We start from the raw sequence: 16,834 nt of genomic DNA on the forward strand, positions 1-16,834 counted from the left end.
TACACTTCTGACACTTCCATCGAGCTATATTCCAACAAGCTTAACTGTACCGGTATCGCAGACGCGGCCTCTTGCGCTTATCTGCCTTCTTTTTCTCTGCAATGAAATTCCAACATTCGATCGGTGGTCGAAATCCAATGTGTTTTCCCTTCGGGAGTAAACACTTCAATTTGAGGATATGAAGGGGACTCGGTTTCCGAATTGCGCTTGGCGCGCACTTGCACACTAATCTCCACCCAGCCGCAGCCTTCGATCAAGATGTCGGCTGACATCACTCGGTACGGGAGCGGAGGGATGGGGATCTTCTTGTCTTTGACGGCCTTTGCAACTAAGGCGGGGAGATTGGAAGCGGTAATATCCCATTCAAGGTCGAATTTCCCCGCCGAAGTGATCGAGCTACCGGTGCCTTCTTTCATGAGAATTTTCCCTGGATACGGTCGTTGTTCGGCTTGAATTTCAATCGCTTTGTCGGTCTTTGTAATGTGACTTTCGATGGGCACGAAACAAGCGGCCAGAACAGTGTCCTCCGAATTGACGGGTGTTATGCGCACGAGACCACCACCAAGAAGAAGAGACTGGCCAGGCTTGATGGTGCAGCGCTCGGGCTTGACTCTTTTGACCATGATGAGATCGCGTTTGTGGTCGTCGCGGACAAAGTCCTCGAGCTGACCCCGCTCCAAGCCTGGCAGGTCGATCACTTCACCCTTTCCGCGGCCAAATGGGATACGAATGGGCGAAACAGTTGTTCCGGGTAGTGATGAAATTACCGGTAGCACTGGAAATGCATCTTCGCGAGGTGCAGGAGGAAGGAGACTGTCAGGGAAAGGAGATCAAGGAAATCGGCCTGTCCATGTCTCGAAATCTCGTTCTCTACTCGTCGTTGGTGAATCCACTCCACCATGTTTTCCATGGTCCTCGAATTCTTGGGATAACAGGCTTCGATGAAGCTACTCTTTCCCACATTAGCCTTGCCAACCACCCAAATTCCTCCACCGTGCTTGTAAATCTCCTCTTTCACTTGCTTCGTCCACCAGCCACGGTGCGCACTGATCATATGGACGTTACCCAGACGAACATCTTTTCCGGCTTTCCCCAGTGACTCGCGAAGTATTGAGCGAACGTATTCCATCTTCGAGTCAACTTGATCTTTCGTAGCAGCTAGCAAGTCGGAGCGCGTGATGATAAAGTTGAGGGTAGCCAACTTCTTTCCGCCAATGTACTTTTCATTTGCGGCTCTTCGGTTTCGAGATCGCTGTTCCTGGAGCGATAGTGCCTGGTGTATGCGCGGGATCAAGGACATCGGGAAATCTGCAGCGTCCAAAATATGATAGACACAGTTGTCTTTGTAAGGTGACTCGTTCAGGAACTCTCGGATGGAAAGGATGGTCGGCTTAGGCGCGGAAACTGCCTTGTTGTGGTGTATTAAGTCATGACATCGATCGCAAACTTGGTTGAGCTGCTTTTGCGACTCAGCTGAATTTCTCGTAGCAGGTTGGAACCACTCTTCTGGGAGAGCTCCGCCTAGTTTTTTGAGTCAGCTATCAGGGACCGGGCGCAATGTTAATGCCGATGGCTTACCTTGAATAGGCTTGGGAGCTGTGGACTCTCCGGCTAGATCCCCGATATCAGATACTGAACTGTCTTGGGCATTTGAAATGGCCACATTTTCCGCCTCGGCATTCTGCTGCTCCATGTTGTCTTTCTTGGACGGCTTTCGTCTCTGCTTGCGAGTCTTGCCATAATAGCCCGGCTCGTTCGGTTCGATTGTCTGGGAGAATGCGCCACATCCCGGGCAGCACACAGGGAGAATGTCGACTAGATTCTGGGCAGATATTTCGGATTGTAGGAAACGAGTGGTCGAGAAAGCACGGTGAGAAGTCGTGGTCTTTTGCTCAATATTGAGGAAGTTGATCGAAGACAAAGTTCTCGTGGAACAAACTCGTGGCTGCAAAGTGGGTGTCAAGTATCGAGAGTATGCTCGAGATGGCAATCGTATCGCGTCAAGCCTCAGGTTTCGCGTGATCGCGCCCCGAGAAGAAAGCGACATGGTTAACGAGTAGGTTTGCGGAGTTCGCGCGGAGCTTTTTTCTGCTGGAGCCGCTTATCGATAACGCCCACTTTCGTCGCAACAGAGGACCCGCTTTGTTCTACGTGCTTCTACAACTTTGTGCTCCGAATATTCTGGACGAGGAAAGTTTCTGATGTAGGACTTGAGTACCGAATAGTGTAAGAGAATTCATATTAATACAGTGATGCTAGAAACCCGATACGCTTAATTCCCGAAAAGCATGAATAAACGCCATCATAAACCGTAGGCTGACCTTGAGGGTCAAGCTCAAGCGCGCGCCTTGCCCTTGCCCTTGCCTGTAGAGACATCCTCTTCTTCATCAGAGTCACTCATGAACTCATCATCATCGTCGAATCCGATGAAGCGGCGAGGTGCAGCTTTTGTCACTGGTGCAGAGGGACCTGGAACAGCTGAGGGTAAAGCATGCTCATCATCATCCTCATCTTCATCGGAGGTAGACGATTCTGCATGATCGCTGCCTTCGCTGGCACTGGTGCTGGACCCGCCCAGGACCGCGTCGCGGAGGCTATCAGTCCATGAGTCGTCCTTCATAGCAGCCATGACGGCTTCGTGGAGCTTCTCAGTCATTTCTTCCTTGTCCTCCATCCATTGACCATCAATCTTTTGCTTTCCTCCACCGTTTTTCAATTCCTCTTGGCGCTTCTCTGCCATGTCAACGACAGCTTGCCACCGGCGACGGCGCTCTTCCTTGTCCTTCTTGTCCATTTCAGGTTTGACCGCGAGGTACTCCGCGAGAGCCTTGGCCTCGTTGACAGTGCGCAGGCGGCGGCCGTCAAGGTTGCGACTCGAGCTGTTATTATCACCCTGGTTGCGCTTGCGCTTACTGGACATGCGGCCACCTGCGGCACGCAGCTGCGATCCGAAACCACCCTTACCGCCGCATAGGGGAACGGAAAGGCGGAGCGGGAGAAGTGACGAGCCACCGGAGTTGCCATCACGGTCGGTTAAGAGTGATTGCAAAGTGTTGGCGGAAGAGGTTATCTGTTTGTTGTTGGTAGTAGTGAGGACAAGGGACTGAAGCGACAGCGATGATGGAAGATAGGATGCGACCTTCTCGGTCAAGTCGGAGATGCTGGAGGTTGAAGGCAAGGAGAAGAGAGTGGATGGCAGTGACAGTCCAGGGAAGGACGACAGAAGGATGTTGACGTTAAAAGACGCCATTTTGAATGATCTTTGGTGAATGATCTTCGTTCAAGAAGGTGATGGATAAGCCGGAGCAACTCGACGGTTTCGAAGATAAGATGGCGACGCTAGAGACTGGAGATCACGGGACCAATCGATAAGTGACTCAGCAAGCAGAGTCAGCTGACTGGCACGACCAGCCTGTTAGGGCTAACACCCTAGCGAAGTCCCCGAAATGGAACGCACTTTTCTCGCGCCGCAGCTCCACTCTCCGTTCTTTAAATCACCCATCTTTCCTGACGTTGTCAAAGCGATTCCACGAATTGCGCCAGGAACTCGCGACAATGTAAGTTTGCGGCCCTATGTCTTTTACGTTTGAACTATCACTAATCAAACCCCAGGCTTATCCCTAAGGACGACCGCAAGAAGATCCACGAGTACCTCTTCCGTGGTATGTAACGACTGCCCTCGCCGACTCCCCGGCCTACACAGCGTCATTGCGCACGAACGACTTCGAACAAATTGACTGACTATGTATCCACAGAGGGTGTGCTCGTGGCCAAGAAGGACTTCAACCTTCCCAAGCACGGTGACATTGACACCAAGAACCTCTACGTAAGATGCGCCTCGAACTTTTCGTCTTCCCGGAAATCACTCGCTGACACGACTCTTCCTATAGGTCATCAAGGCTCTTCAGTCTCTTGACTCCCGCGGTTTCGTCAAGACCCGCTTCTCGTGGCAGTACTACTACTACACCCTCACCCCCGAGGGTCTGGACTACCTCCGCGAGTGGCTCCACCTCCCCGCTGAGGTTGTCCCCGCCACCCACATCAAGCAGCAGCGTTCCCACGCTCCCCCCCGCGGCATGATGGGCGGTGAGGAGCGCGAGCGCCGTCCCCGCGCTCCCCGCGAGGGTGGCTACCGCCGCCGCGAGGAGGGTGGCAAGGAGGGCGGTGCCCCCGGCGAGTTCGCTCCCTCTTTCCGTGGTGGCTTCGGCCGTGGCCGTGGTGCCCCCCAGTAAAGGAGAGATCTTGGTGTCCTGTCATCCACTGCTCGGTCATCCTAGGGACTGATGTTGTTGGACTCGGTGCGCGGTAGGTCCCAAAAATTTGGGTACTGAAAGGCATTGTCATCTGGCACATCTTATACGGCCCCTTGTTTCTGAGGCTTGGGGATACGGAAAAAAAAGTTAAATGAGATCACTGGCTTAATGATGTAGCTAGACTCAATGGCAAATTCATGACCTCAGTGCTTTGTGCTTCACTATAGACCATCTTGTATAACGCTTTGAATTGTGTACGTACATTTGGCGTTGTCCAGTAGCTTCGACCTACGCGAACCTCTTACGATCATATCGTACAACGGCTTGTAAGATCACCGATGCTCCGGTGGCACAATCATCTGCTGAGCAGAACTCCTCGGGATGGTGGCTCAATCCATCCTTGCATGGAACGAAGATCATGCTTGTGGGAACTCTCTTCGAGGTGAATACACTGTCATGACCGGCGCCACTCGTAATGGGACGGACCAGTGACTTTGTATCAGTAACAGGGGCGTCTGAAACGACTGCGTGAGCTGAGTCTTGAACACAAGAGATACAATCCTCATGGAACTTCACGGCAGGCGAGTCAAAGTCAAGGGTCCACTCGATACGACACGGCTTCCCAATACCAGCGCCTTCTTCAGCCGCAATGGCGTCGAATTCTTTGCGCAATTGCTTCTCTACCTCGGCCACCAGTTCGGTTTCTGGACCACGGATGTCCAAGCTAAAGGTGACTGTGCCGGGAACGGTATTGACACTGCCAGGCTTCGCCTCGATAATGCCCACACTGGCAAGACATCCTCGAGCTTTGGCCACTTCTCGAGCCTTGACCATCATGCACGAAAATGCATACAAAGCATCAGCGCGGTGTTCGAAGGCAGTTGTACCCGTATGAGTATCCCTTCCGATCACATTCAAACGGTACCAACGATAAGCCTGGACTGCTGTGACGACACCAACTCGCTGTCCTGCCGATACGAGATGCGGACCTTGTTCAATATGCAACTCAAAGTGCGCCGCCATTGGTGTTGACTTGTACGAGCATGGTACACTGCCCAAGTAGTCGATCTTCTGCAGGGCACTCTTCATTGTGTCCGGGGCGGAAGCGGCGGTGGGTAAGGATGCAACAGTCGGCACCTCCTTGAGGTCGTGGGCCTTGGAAAGCGGGATGCACTCTGCCCACACGCCTGAGGCAATCATGCTGACCGGAAATCGAGCTCCTTCTTCGCTGAGATAGGGTTAGTATATTGCTTTTGAGCATGCACGCCCTTCAATCTTACTTGGTCCAGTTGACAACCCCAACACCTCCTTCTGTTTCAAGACCCATCTCATCCATTCGTTTGAGAGCTTCTACGCCAGACAAGACACCCAGAATCCCATCATAACGACCTCCTGTAGGTTGAGTATCGAGGTGACTTCCGATGAAAGTTGCTGGAACATCTGTCCTCTTCCCAGGACGCACGGCGAAGATATTGCCCATCTCGTCGACAGTAATTTGACACTTCAAACTCTTCATGGTGTGAATGAACCAGTCTCGAACGCTCTTATCCTCTTCGGATAGAGCTAGACGTTGCATACCAGTATCTGTCGATTCATCCCCCCACCGAATACCATATCCCCATTGACACGAATGGTGAAGGTCTTTAGCCAATCGCTCCTTATTGACCCTAAGCGCGGATACCTCAGCCTCTGATAATTCGGTGGTCAACATGGCGCAATACGGTGACGTCGAGAAGTGCTTGATAAGAGGCTTTCCGAAATTGGGGTTCAATAGAAGATGCGACAATCTAGAAGTTGGCCTTGTCAAGGTCGCTCGCAAGAAATTGATCCCTGCCATGGAAGAGCGTGGATATTATAGAGAGAATACTCCAATTATGAGCTCGGCGTTGTAAGTGATAAGAGCGGGGGATGCAGCGGACTTTGTCCGCCCTTGATAACGTTGCCCATGTAGATATGGAGTACATTCCCCGCATTGGAGTAGGTGGAGACGATTTCTCCATGTCTATGCCCAGGCTTCATCTTCTACGAAAAGATTGACCTTTGTATGCATAAGTCCAGATGTTTCCGAGACCTTTGTCGATTCGTCCTCAGTCAACACATATATTCCACTGCAACTCTTCAGTCTTGGCTGGGATTGGTGTTCTTGTCAGAGCAATTCATCCACGATTCCTAACGGGGTAGTCAATAGTCTCCGCTAGCGCTTGTTGAGAACGCGAGCTTGGAAATGAATGTATCAAGGGGGGGCTGCTGCTCGGTACACTACTTTTGATCCCCAATCTTGATCCAGATCACCGATTTCCACATATGCAAGTCCGAAGAATTTCTAGGTCCGCCATGGCTCGTCGGTGGAGACTTTCAGAAACCCACATTTACTACTAGGTGTCCAGGAACGGCTCTGACCTGGAATTATGACAAGGTGTAAATAATTCATTTTTCCGAGCGACACTTGTCTATCGTCCCCTGAAATCCTCTAGTGCAACTTTGAAGCCTATATGTCCACATACAAAAATTCAGGATTTAAATGCTGTGCACTGACGGCAACCATTTGTGGCTCTTCTCACTCGTAAAGCCAAGAAGCAACATAACGTGGGTCCGTACTCGTCTTAGAGAACGATCGACTCGGCTGACTGGGGCCGCGCTTCAAGTAGTCTTAAGAATAATATAATTATTTAGATATTTATAGTTCTCTCTTAGACTATTCTAAAAAGACTAAAGCTAGATCTTTAGTATTAAGAGAATACTAACTAATAAAATATATTATTTTAAGACTTCCCTTAACTATATATAGCCTAAAAGCTTCTTCTATTTAAGGGGGACTAAATCCATAAGCCTTTATTATTATAGCTATTATAAAAACCTTAAGAATATTATATTAGTCTCTTAAATATAATTATATTTATTAGAGATAGATTTTATTAATTTATTAAGAAAAAGATAATAAGGTCTTTTTTATCTCTCTTTATAAAATTGACTATATCTTAGAAAAGAAGCGAGATACTTAATAATAGGCTAAAGACTAAGAGATATAAAGTATAATTCTTAAAGAGTATTATGAATATATTAATATTTTTTTAAAATAGGATTTAAATACCTTATCGCTATATTAAGGTATAACCGATTATTAGATCTTCCTTAATTAAAAAATAATACTTAGATATTACCCACTTTATAAGTAATTAGAGAAAGAACTCTAAGTAATAAAAGCTTATATTACCTAGAACCTTACCTAAGGTTTTATTATACTTAGTAAGGCCCCCTATATATCTCTTATCTTAATAGTTCGGAAGGCTAATAATAATTTATAATTTTATATAGATTATCGGAAGCTTAATATACTTATAAAAAATACTATTGTTAGAGCATAAAGGGAAAGCTACCACGAAGCAGATCGTGGCCCCTTAAGTCCGTGGGATCAACCTTAGTCCGGCCAGGTCAGTCGGTGCCAGACAAAGGTAGAAGGTCAAAGGTCGTAGGATAGACCATAAGCAGATATAGCCTAAACGAAGGCAGAACCATAGTCCTGAGGATCAAAGGAAGAAGGTAGAGATGACTTTTGGAAAGTGGAAAATGACTTCAGGAATGTAGAACTGACTTGATTCTTTCTGCTAGAAAAGAAGGACATATTTATAGGCTAAAATAGCCTAGAAATAACGTCTAGAATAACATACAAATACTAGACAGCAACATAATAAAGGTGGCAAAGAAGGGAACCGAAGAAAAGCCAAAAGAATGATGTCAAGGATCGACGGTTTCAGCCACCCCGAAAGCTTCCCCGCAGTATCTGGTTATGCATACCCAAAGGTGGACTATTTTATCCCTAAGGGAAAGTGGTCCGCCTATCCTTGAGGGGACTGAAGGTCGAAGTCTGTTCACCGAGGTTCGAAGACTATGGTCGAAGTCCGCGGGCAAGATATGCCCGAAGGCACCTCCGAAGGAACGGACCATTCATGTCTAAAGGCGGACCATTTACCTCTGAAGGAAAATGGTCCCGCCTATCGTTGGGGGAGGGCCGCGGACCAGAATCAGAAGTGGTCAAAACATCATTTTGATAGACTAAAAATCTGGTCACGTGATCAATGCAATCTGGTCTTATATGTTGAATATAAGGATAGATCTTTCTATGTAGCATTGGTCTATATTCCAATAGGATTTCCTATATACGTAGGTCGGAATACCTTAGTGCCCCTAATATTTCCTTTTTCTTTCTTTTCGGGAAGATCCCGAATAGCCACGAATATTCCTTATAATTGCCGTTTCCGTATTATACGTGAGTATTATTTAGCGAAAATCAGATTTAATTAAGCGCTAACGGTTCCTTCTAGACTAGGGGTATTCGCGGATTAAGTAATATACGTCCGCTTATAATCCTATATAGTTATAGTTCCCTTGACCTAGTTAATAATAGGGTTAATATTTTATAAGAAGTCTCTTCTAAGAATAAAGTTAAAATCCGGGAAGTCCAAAATCTATATTTCTAGGATTCCTCGCTAGGATCTAATTGTAACCGGAACCTTTAGTTTCGCCTATATACGGAGCTCTTCCCTATTCGGGAGCTTAACCATAATAGGGTTCACAGAGGTTAGTAACGATAGGCTTTCTTTTAAGCGATTCGCAATATTTAGAGATATAAATATATATAACGTATCACTATTAAGTAGAGCGGTTACGGTCGGAGATAAAGGAGTCTTTCCGAGCGAAATTAGGTAGTAAAGGAGGGAATCGCCTAGGATATTTAAGGATATATCCAGATATTTTTCGCTACGATCTTTCTTAATTAGATCTAAACAGTTAAGTTCAGAGAGATCGGGCGTATAGGAATCCTCACAGATACGAGCGGCTAGGGCTTCGTACGAAGACGCCCGTATTAGTTTTTTAACTAGCTTTTTCTATCCTTATTCCTATCCTTATTCTTCTTCTTTTTTAGGGCCGGGTAATTATATTTATAGTGTCCCTTTTTATTATAATTATAGTAGATAATAGCAGAAAGGTCTCGTGCTTAGGTTAGTATTATACTAAGATCTATCTCGTCTGGGTCCGTACGCTTAATCTATCCGGCCACTATTATATCTCGTTCGAATTTAATAAATCTTTAAATAATATCTTATAGGGCGGTAAGGCGATCTTATTCTCAATCCTTAGCCTAACGCTTCTTTAGATTTATATTCGCACCCTTTTATAAGAATTAAATTAGGATTAGCTTAGAAATATCTATATTATAATTATATATAGCTTATTATAGGTTAATTATGTATTTATAGAATAAAATTTACCCTTACCTTAAGTTCACGAACTTATCCTATCACTTTTTAGGTCTAAGATATTCCAAAAACTCGCGATTAATTTAATCCTTATAGGCTTACTAAGTAGTAATTTTGTCGCTATATATTCCTATAACCTATTCCGTATACGCACGCTAAGTTTCGGTAGCACGGTCTAGTAAACATCCGCTAGCGTAGATAACCTTAGAGCTTTTATCTAGCTCCGTACCCGCAAAAGTGGTAACTTCGCGGAAGTAACGCTCGTAGTTACGTAGGTACTTTCGTATAGTATCGGACTTAACCGCACCCCGATAGACCTTAATAGGGCGGATATTTTTTAAGACTGCCTTCCGGACGGCCTTCTGAGCGCTATTAAGTTAGGATAATATCGAACGGCTAGCTTCAGAAGTATCCGGGGTATTAGCCAGTCTAGTTTATACCTATTTAAGGATATCTACTAGTTATTAGAGCGGATCTTCCTAAATACGTATACGTTTATATTCCGTGCGTTAAAGTTCGGCCTTACGGAGGCGAGTGTTCTTAGCTAGAATATTCGCGGCCTATTTAATAAGTATTGCCTAAATAGGTAAGCTTTCTTCCGAGGCGGTTATCTAAGCTTAGTAGAATATCTGCGCGCTATCCGCTAATAGCGAACGGAGTATATACTCGGTATTCGGAGTTATTAGACGTGCGAACTACGAGTCTTAAGGGGTATAATCGGATATAATTAGTCGGAATCGGTTATAAATAGTTAATATTGGAATATAGACCAATGCTACAAAGAAAGATCTATCCTTATATTCAACATATAAGATCAGCATTGTATTAATCACGTGACCAGATTTTTTCTTCTATCAAAATGATATTTTGAACACTTCTGATTCTGGTCCGCGGCCCTCTCCCGATTGATAGGCAGGACCATTTTCCTTCAGAGGTAAATGGTCCGCCTTCAGGCATGAATGGTCCGTTCCTTCGGAGGTGCCTTCGGGCATATCTTGCCTGCGGACTTCGACCATGGTCTTCGAACCTCGGTGAACAGACTTCGACCCTCAGTCCCCTCAAGGATAGGCGGACCACTTTCCCTTAGGGATAAAATGGTCCACCTTTGGGCATGCATAACCTAATACTGCGGGGAAGCTTTCGGGGTGGCTGAAACCGTCGATTCTTGACATCATTCTTTTGGCTTTTCTTCGGTTCCCTTCTTTGCCACCTTTATTATGTTGCTGTCTAGTATTTGTATGTTATTCTAGACGTCATTTCAGGCTACTTTAGCCTATAAATATGTCCTTCTTTTCTAGCAGAAAGAATAAAGTCATTTTCCACTTTCCAAAGTCAGTTCTACTTTCTTCCTTTGATCCTTAGGACTGTGGTTCTGCCTTCGTTTAGGCTATATCTGCTTATAGTCTCATCCTACGACCTTTAACCTTCTTCCTTTGTCTGGCACCGACTGACCTAGCCGGACTAAGGTTGATCCCACGGACTTAAGGGGCCACGATCTGCTTCGTGGTAGCTTTCCCCTTATGCTCCAACAGTTATGAGCCCGGATCTCGCTTCCCTTTGATATCTATTGCGGTCTTCTATTGAAGACCAGTTCTTCTGCTGCGGTCTTATACCCGATAGTTATAAGACTTGTGATCCAAAGCTATCGACGACTTCTCGACTTCTAGCCTACTTCACGGCTTATCGACGAGCACTTTGCTCTCACTTTGACTTCACTTTGTCTTCACTTTGTCCTTACCTTCTTGCCTATTATGACCGATATAAGCAAGATAGGTGTAACCTTGTCTGAGTCATCAGACTGGTATCTCTGGATTGGTCAAATTAAGTCTTATGCTATTGCAAAAGGCGTATGGGACTATATTGACCCCGACAATCCAATAAAGAGGGATATTCCTTCTTATCCTATTCGTCCTAGGGCTACTGATATTAACCCTAAAGCCCTTACCGATGAAGACCTGACCACAAACGAGCGTGAAAGGTGGAGAGACAGACGAAGAGATTATGAACTTGACCTTCGCGAATATGACCGTATTTCGGGTGCTATCTCTCAGATCTACCTTATCATTCAATCATCGATTTCCTATTCAAGCAAGCTTATTATTCAGCACCTACCGTCAGTTTATGAAGCCTTGCAAACCCTCCAAAAGCGTTATGCACCGACCACTGAAGCCCGAAAGCGGTCGGTCATCAAGAAATACCATCAAATGCACCGAATTCCACACTCTTTGACCATAGATGCATGGATTTCACAATGCGAGAACACTTATGTGGAGGCTGTCCAATTGGGTATTGGTGAAGTCCAATCAAAGACTAGACCACTTTTGGACTTCCTTGATGGTCTAGCCTCTATGTCTCCCTCCTTCGCCGAATACTGGCATAATGAGATCAATCGGCTTGAATCTATAGGCCAAATAGACTCTATTGACTTCTTTACCTTGACAAAGAAGTATAGGGATTCTATTAGGCTTATTCCGCCTAAACGAGCCTCTTATGTCAATGCCACTTTTCGAGGACAATCAGAAAAGGGCCAGGGCAAGAAGACTAAAAAGCCCTGTCCATGTCAAGGGGGCGCCTATGATGGTTACCACACATTCAGTGATTGTCCTTATATCAACCCTTCAATAAGGACAGAAGGTTGGAAACCAGACCAAACAGTCCTTGACCGCTTTAAACAAGCATGCACCCATTCAGGCTTTAAACAAGCCTACGACAATGCTATCAAGAAGCATAAGCAGGGCCAGTCCGACACCCATATGGGTATGGTCACTTGCCTAGCTTCTAAGTATGAACGGTCTAATTTGTGGGCATATGACTCGGCCGCAGACACCCATGTTTGCAATGATCGTTCTCAATTCGTCACCTTTGCGCTCTATGAAGGAGACCTTCTAATCGGTGACACAAAGGCTTCCATAAAAGGAAAAGGCTTAGTCTATCTTCGCTTCGAAAACACCACTTTCGACCTCTATGAAACCCTATATGTCCCTCGCTTCCATTTGAATATCCTTTCAGCAAAAAGGGCCAAGAAAGGGGGTGTTTACCACAATCAAAGGCTTGATAGGCTTGAGACAAAAAATGGGACGCCTATCTGCAAGACTTCGGATAAAACAGGTATTACCCTCATTTTAAGGGCAAAAAATGAGTTGATGCAAAAGGGGCGCGGCTCCCCCGGCTCCCCCTCGCTCCATCTACAAACGGCTTTGAATACGACTACAAAGCCTATTCAACCCATTGAGGGGGAATCCGACCCGAAAAACGACACTTGCGAGCCTAATCCGAAGCCTAAGGACGAGCCTATGACATTTGCATCATCCTATGATCCGGCTATCCTCAAAGGCTCAGACAGCCTATGGCACCAGCGTCTAGGTCATCCTAGCATCGACGCAATCAAGCATTTAGAAGCCTCTACCACAGGGGTGGAGGTAGACCATTTTTCGGCCGAAAACCCACCTTGCGAGACATGCCTAGTCTCTAAGGCTCAAAGACAGGTGTCTAGACGTCCTATGCATATTGGAGACCACCCGTTCGAAACAATGCATTGGGACCTTATTCATTTGGGTCCTGGAATCAACAATATCCACTATGCAAGCCATGTGTATTGTCCAGTGACGAAATACCACCTATTAGTCACTATTGCAAGAAAACACCTGATCCAATCATCATTGCAGCAAATGATTGATTTTGTCCTTACCCAATTCGGCATCCGCATCAAACGCATCCACCTAGACGGGGACCGCAATATCCACCAGGATAGGTTTCGGACTCAAGGAATTGAGGTCAAAACCTCACCGCCCTATCAACCAGAGCAAAACCCTTTTGCAGAAAGGTCTGGTGCAGTCATTATCTCTAGGGCTAGGGCTATGATCATTCAGGCATCCTTACCTGAATATTTATGGCCTGAAGCAGTCCAAGCCGCGGTCTATGTGCTTAATCGAACCCCAAATAAAAAACTAGGGTGGAAGACACCCTACCAGGCCTTATTTGAAAGCCTAGACCCTAAACCAGGCTATATGAAGTCAAAGCCTGATTTGTCGAATCTACGGGTCTATGGCTGCAAAGCCTTTGTGAGGATCAATAATATCCCTCGTCTCGCAAAGATGAAGCCTAGAGCAATGATAGGCTACCTTGTCGGCTTCAAAGCATCCAATATATGGAGAATATGGGTGCCTAAGGCCCATAAGGTTCTTAATGCAAGAGACTGTGTGTTTGATGAGAATAGTTTCTATCAACCAAATTCGGCATACGATGTGATAGACGACCAATCCAAAGAAGCTATCCAGCCTTTATCAACACACGAATTCAACCTAGTCATTTCCGAGACTAGCATTGAAGAGCCTCTCGATGATCCTTTGACGATACGGCCTTTACCGGACGAACCAGAACTATCGTCCGATGACGACATTGAAGAACTATTGTCCAATGACGATATTGAAAAACCTAAAAATAGGGAGCATGACTACGAAGACCAAATCCTCGGCGACCTACCGCCTTCCCCAGACGAATCAGAAGAAGAGAAGAAGAAGAAGTGAGGCAAAACCAATGCGAAAGTGAGGATAACCTTACTCTAAACGGGACCGAAAACGCACCTTATTCGGGCAATTTTAGAGTAAATGACCCTTCACTTTATCCTCACCCAGAAGTCGGAAACGCCTCACTTCCCTCTGAACCTTCTTTATTGTCCCAAATCACTATTCCGGCCGAAGACCTTACCCCGGATGCACGTGTTCCCGACCAATCACCTGATTTTATGGTCTTAATTGATAACTCTTCCTATGACGAGGAAATGTTGAATCAATACGACCACCACAAACGGGACAGATCTTCCTCGCCTGACTCATCAAATAAACGGCACGCCTTCGCTTCCTTTTATAATGCCTTTTCTGCGGCTATAAAAGATCAGCCTAAAAAGGTGCATCAGGACGATCTTCCCCTTCCACCAGAATCATGGGAAGAAATGCTTAATCATCCTTATAAAGCCGAATTTATGCAAGCCGCAGACATCGAATATCAGAAACTTGAGAATATGAATGCATGGACACCCATGAAGCGAAAGACCATTGAAGAAGACCATAAGACATGCAAATGGTCTACAAAGCCCCACCGATGCCCTAGGCACCAAGTTCTACCACTTAGATGGGTCTTTACCTATAAAGTGGATGAAAATGGCTATTTAGCCAAATTCAAAGCTAGAATTTGTGTCCGCGGAGATCTCCAAGTTGACCGCAATGATGAAACTAGGGCTACTACCCTTGCTGCACGGACCCTTCGGACTCTTCTTGCTATTATTGCTGCATTTGACCTTGAAACCATACAATTGGATACAGTAAATGCCTTCCTAAATAGCAAGCTAGACGACCCCGTTTATGTTGCCTTCCCCCAAGGATATAGCCGCAAACACTACATTCTACGGCTTAACAAAGCCCTATATAGTCTAAGGGTAGCGCCTATTTTATGGCAGCAAGAAATCCTTCAGAAACTGGCCCAGTTTGGATTCGTGCCTATTCCTGAAGACCCGTGCCTATTTGTCTATAAAAACGTCGTTTTGATGATATTTGTGGACGATATCTTGGTCATCTTCCACCAAACGCACAAACATAAAGCCTATGAGCTTAAGGACAAGCTCATGCAAGCCTATGAAATAAAAGACCTAGGCGAGGCAACGAGGTTTATAGGCATTCGAATCACCCGCGATAGGGACACGAAAAGGCTATAGATCTCCCAGGATGCCTATATTGAGAAAATTGCGCATCGATTCCATATAACGCCTTTGAAACCGGTTAAAACACCATTTCCACCCTCGCCGCTCCCCGCTCCACCTTCGGACTACCAGACTCCCCTAGCTATGATCCATCTCTATCAGCAGAAGATAGGATCATTGCTTTATGCCACAATTATGACACGGCCTGATGCCGCAAAAGCCACACAAATACTTTCGGAACATCTCACGAACCCTACTGAAAAGCATATGGACGCTGCAGATAAAGCCATAGCCTATCTATACCACACTAGATATAAGGCTATAGGGTATTCCCCTGTGCAGTCTGATAGTCCTACCTTTGTGTGTGCAAGCGATGCATCCTATGCAGACAATATCGGACGAAAGTCATCTGAAGGCTATATAGCCTACCTATTCAATGGTCCGATAGACTGGATTGCACGGAAGCAGAAGACGGTGACGACATCAACGACAGAAGCCGAATTGCTTACTATTTCATCAGCTAGTAAGCATATGATGTGGTGGAAACGTCTCTTTAGGTCTATTGAACTAGACCTAGATCAGGAAAGGCTTAGTGTCCTTTGTGACAACAAACAGACCGTGGACCTCCTTACTAAGGTCAATTCTTTGTTCCGCACAAAGCTTAGGCATATTGATATCCACCACCATTAGTTACGACAAGAAATAGTGGCCGGAAACATCGATATTGCCTGGATTGAGACCAATTCTATGCCTGCGGACGGTCTAACCAAGCCTTTGCCTTATCAGAAGCACCAGCGGTTTATCGATCATCTAAACATGACCGATATCCAAGACAGAATTGTCGAAATCTAGATCTTCGAGACTATGTACGCATAGGTCTAATTCTATGCCTTATTCAGCTTATAAGCTCTGATAAGCTGAAGGGGGTGTATTGGAATATAGACCAATGCTACAAAGAAAGATCTATCCTTATATTCAACATATAAGATCAGCATTGTATTAATCACGTGACCAGATTTTTTCTTCTATCAAAATGATATTTTGACCACTTCTGATTCTGGTCCGCGGCCCTCTCCCGAATGATAGGCAGGACCATTTTCCTTCAGAGGTAAATGGTCCGCCTTCAGGCATGAATGGTCCGTTCCTTCGGAGGTGCCTTCGGGCATATCTTGCCTGCGGACTTCGACCATGGTCTTCGAACCTCGGTGAACAGACTTCGACCCTCAGTCCCCTCAAGGATAGGCGGACCACTTTCCCTTAGGGATAAAATAGTCCACCTTTGGGCATGCATAACCTGATACTGCGGGGAAGCTTTCGGGGTGGCTGAAACCGTCGATTCTTGACATCATTCTTTTGGCTTTTCTTCGGTTCCCTTCTTTGCCACCTTTATTATGTTGCTGTCTAGTATTTGTATGTTATTCTAGACGTCATTTCTAGGCTACTTTAGCCTATAAATATGTCCTTCTTTTCTAGCAGAAAGAATCAAGTCATTTTCCACTTTCCAAAGTCAGTTCTACTTTCTTCCTTTGATCCTCAGGACTGTGGTTCTGCCTTCGTTTAGGCTATATCTGCTTATAGTCTATCCTACGACCTTTGACCTTCTTCCTTTGTCTGGCACCAACTGACCT

The 16,834-nt window shown here is 45.8% G+C and overlaps 6 protein-coding genes across 6 annotated transcripts; 3 read left to right on the top strand and 3 right to left on the bottom strand.

Annotated features, from left to right (window-relative positions):
* Window positions 1-40: 40 nt before the first annotated feature.
* N7477_010060 (uncharacterized protein) lies at window positions 41-2,047 on the bottom strand (the record flags this gene model as incomplete). Its single annotated transcript, XM_056971721.1, is given in 5 exon segments — window positions 41-163; window positions 219-775; window positions 875-947; window positions 962-1,521; window positions 1,579-2,047. The coding sequence occupies 5 exon segments, from the start codon at window positions 2,045-2,047 to the stop codon at window positions 41-43; spliced, it is 1,782 nt and encodes a 593-aa protein (XP_056818700.1).
* A 288-nt stretch (window positions 2,048-2,335) lies between these two features.
* On the bottom strand, window positions 2,336-3,250 carry N7477_010061 (telomere maintenance SDE2 family protein; the record flags this gene model as incomplete). Its single annotated transcript, XM_056971722.1, has 1 exon — window positions 2,336-3,250. The coding sequence occupies one exon, from the start codon at window positions 3,248-3,250 to the stop codon at window positions 2,336-2,338; it is 915 nt and encodes a 304-aa protein (XP_056818701.1).
* Window positions 3,251-3,291: 41 nt separating this feature from the next.
* Window positions 3,292-4,232, top strand: N7477_010062 (40S ribosomal protein eS10; the record flags this gene model as incomplete). Its single annotated transcript, XM_056971723.1, has 5 exons — window positions 3,292-3,316; window positions 3,434-3,557; window positions 3,613-3,662; window positions 3,756-3,826; window positions 3,891-4,232. 5 exons carry the CDS (start codon window positions 3,292-3,294, stop codon window positions 4,230-4,232), a joined length of 612 nt encoding a protein of 203 aa, XP_056818702.1.
* A 309-nt stretch (window positions 4,233-4,541) lies between these two features.
* Window positions 4,542-6,090, bottom strand: N7477_010063 (M20 family metallo-hydrolase; the record flags this gene model as incomplete). Its single annotated transcript, XM_056971724.1, has 2 exons — window positions 4,542-5,481; window positions 5,534-6,090. 2 exons carry the CDS (start codon window positions 6,088-6,090, stop codon window positions 4,542-4,544), a joined length of 1,497 nt encoding a protein of 498 aa, XP_056818703.1.
* A 5,172-nt stretch (window positions 6,091-11,262) lies between these two features.
* On the top strand, window positions 11,263-14,037 carry N7477_010064 (GAG-pre-integrase domain-containing protein; the record flags this gene model as incomplete). The annotated part of the gene is made up of 1 exon (XM_056971725.1): window positions 11,263-14,037. The coding sequence occupies one exon, from the start codon at window positions 11,263-11,265 to the stop codon at window positions 14,035-14,037; it is 2,775 nt and encodes a 924-aa protein (XP_056818704.1).
* A 254-nt stretch (window positions 14,038-14,291) lies between these two features.
* N7477_010065 (Ty1/Copia family ribonuclease HI) lies at window positions 14,292-15,896 on the top strand (the record flags this gene model as incomplete). Its single annotated transcript, XM_056971726.1, has 2 exons — window positions 14,292-14,723; window positions 15,222-15,896. 2 exons carry the CDS (start codon window positions 14,292-14,294, stop codon window positions 15,894-15,896), a joined length of 1,107 nt encoding a protein of 368 aa, XP_056818705.1.
* Window positions 15,897-16,834: the final 938 nt, after the last annotated feature.

This window comes from Penicillium maclennaniae, assembly GCF_028827695.1.
Source record: "Penicillium maclennaniae strain IBT 15551 chromosome Unknown utg000008l:1.0-3552695.0:1.0-3555053.0, whole genome shotgun sequence".
NCBI lineage: Eukaryota > Fungi > Ascomycota > Eurotiomycetes > Eurotiales > Aspergillaceae > Penicillium > Penicillium maclennaniae.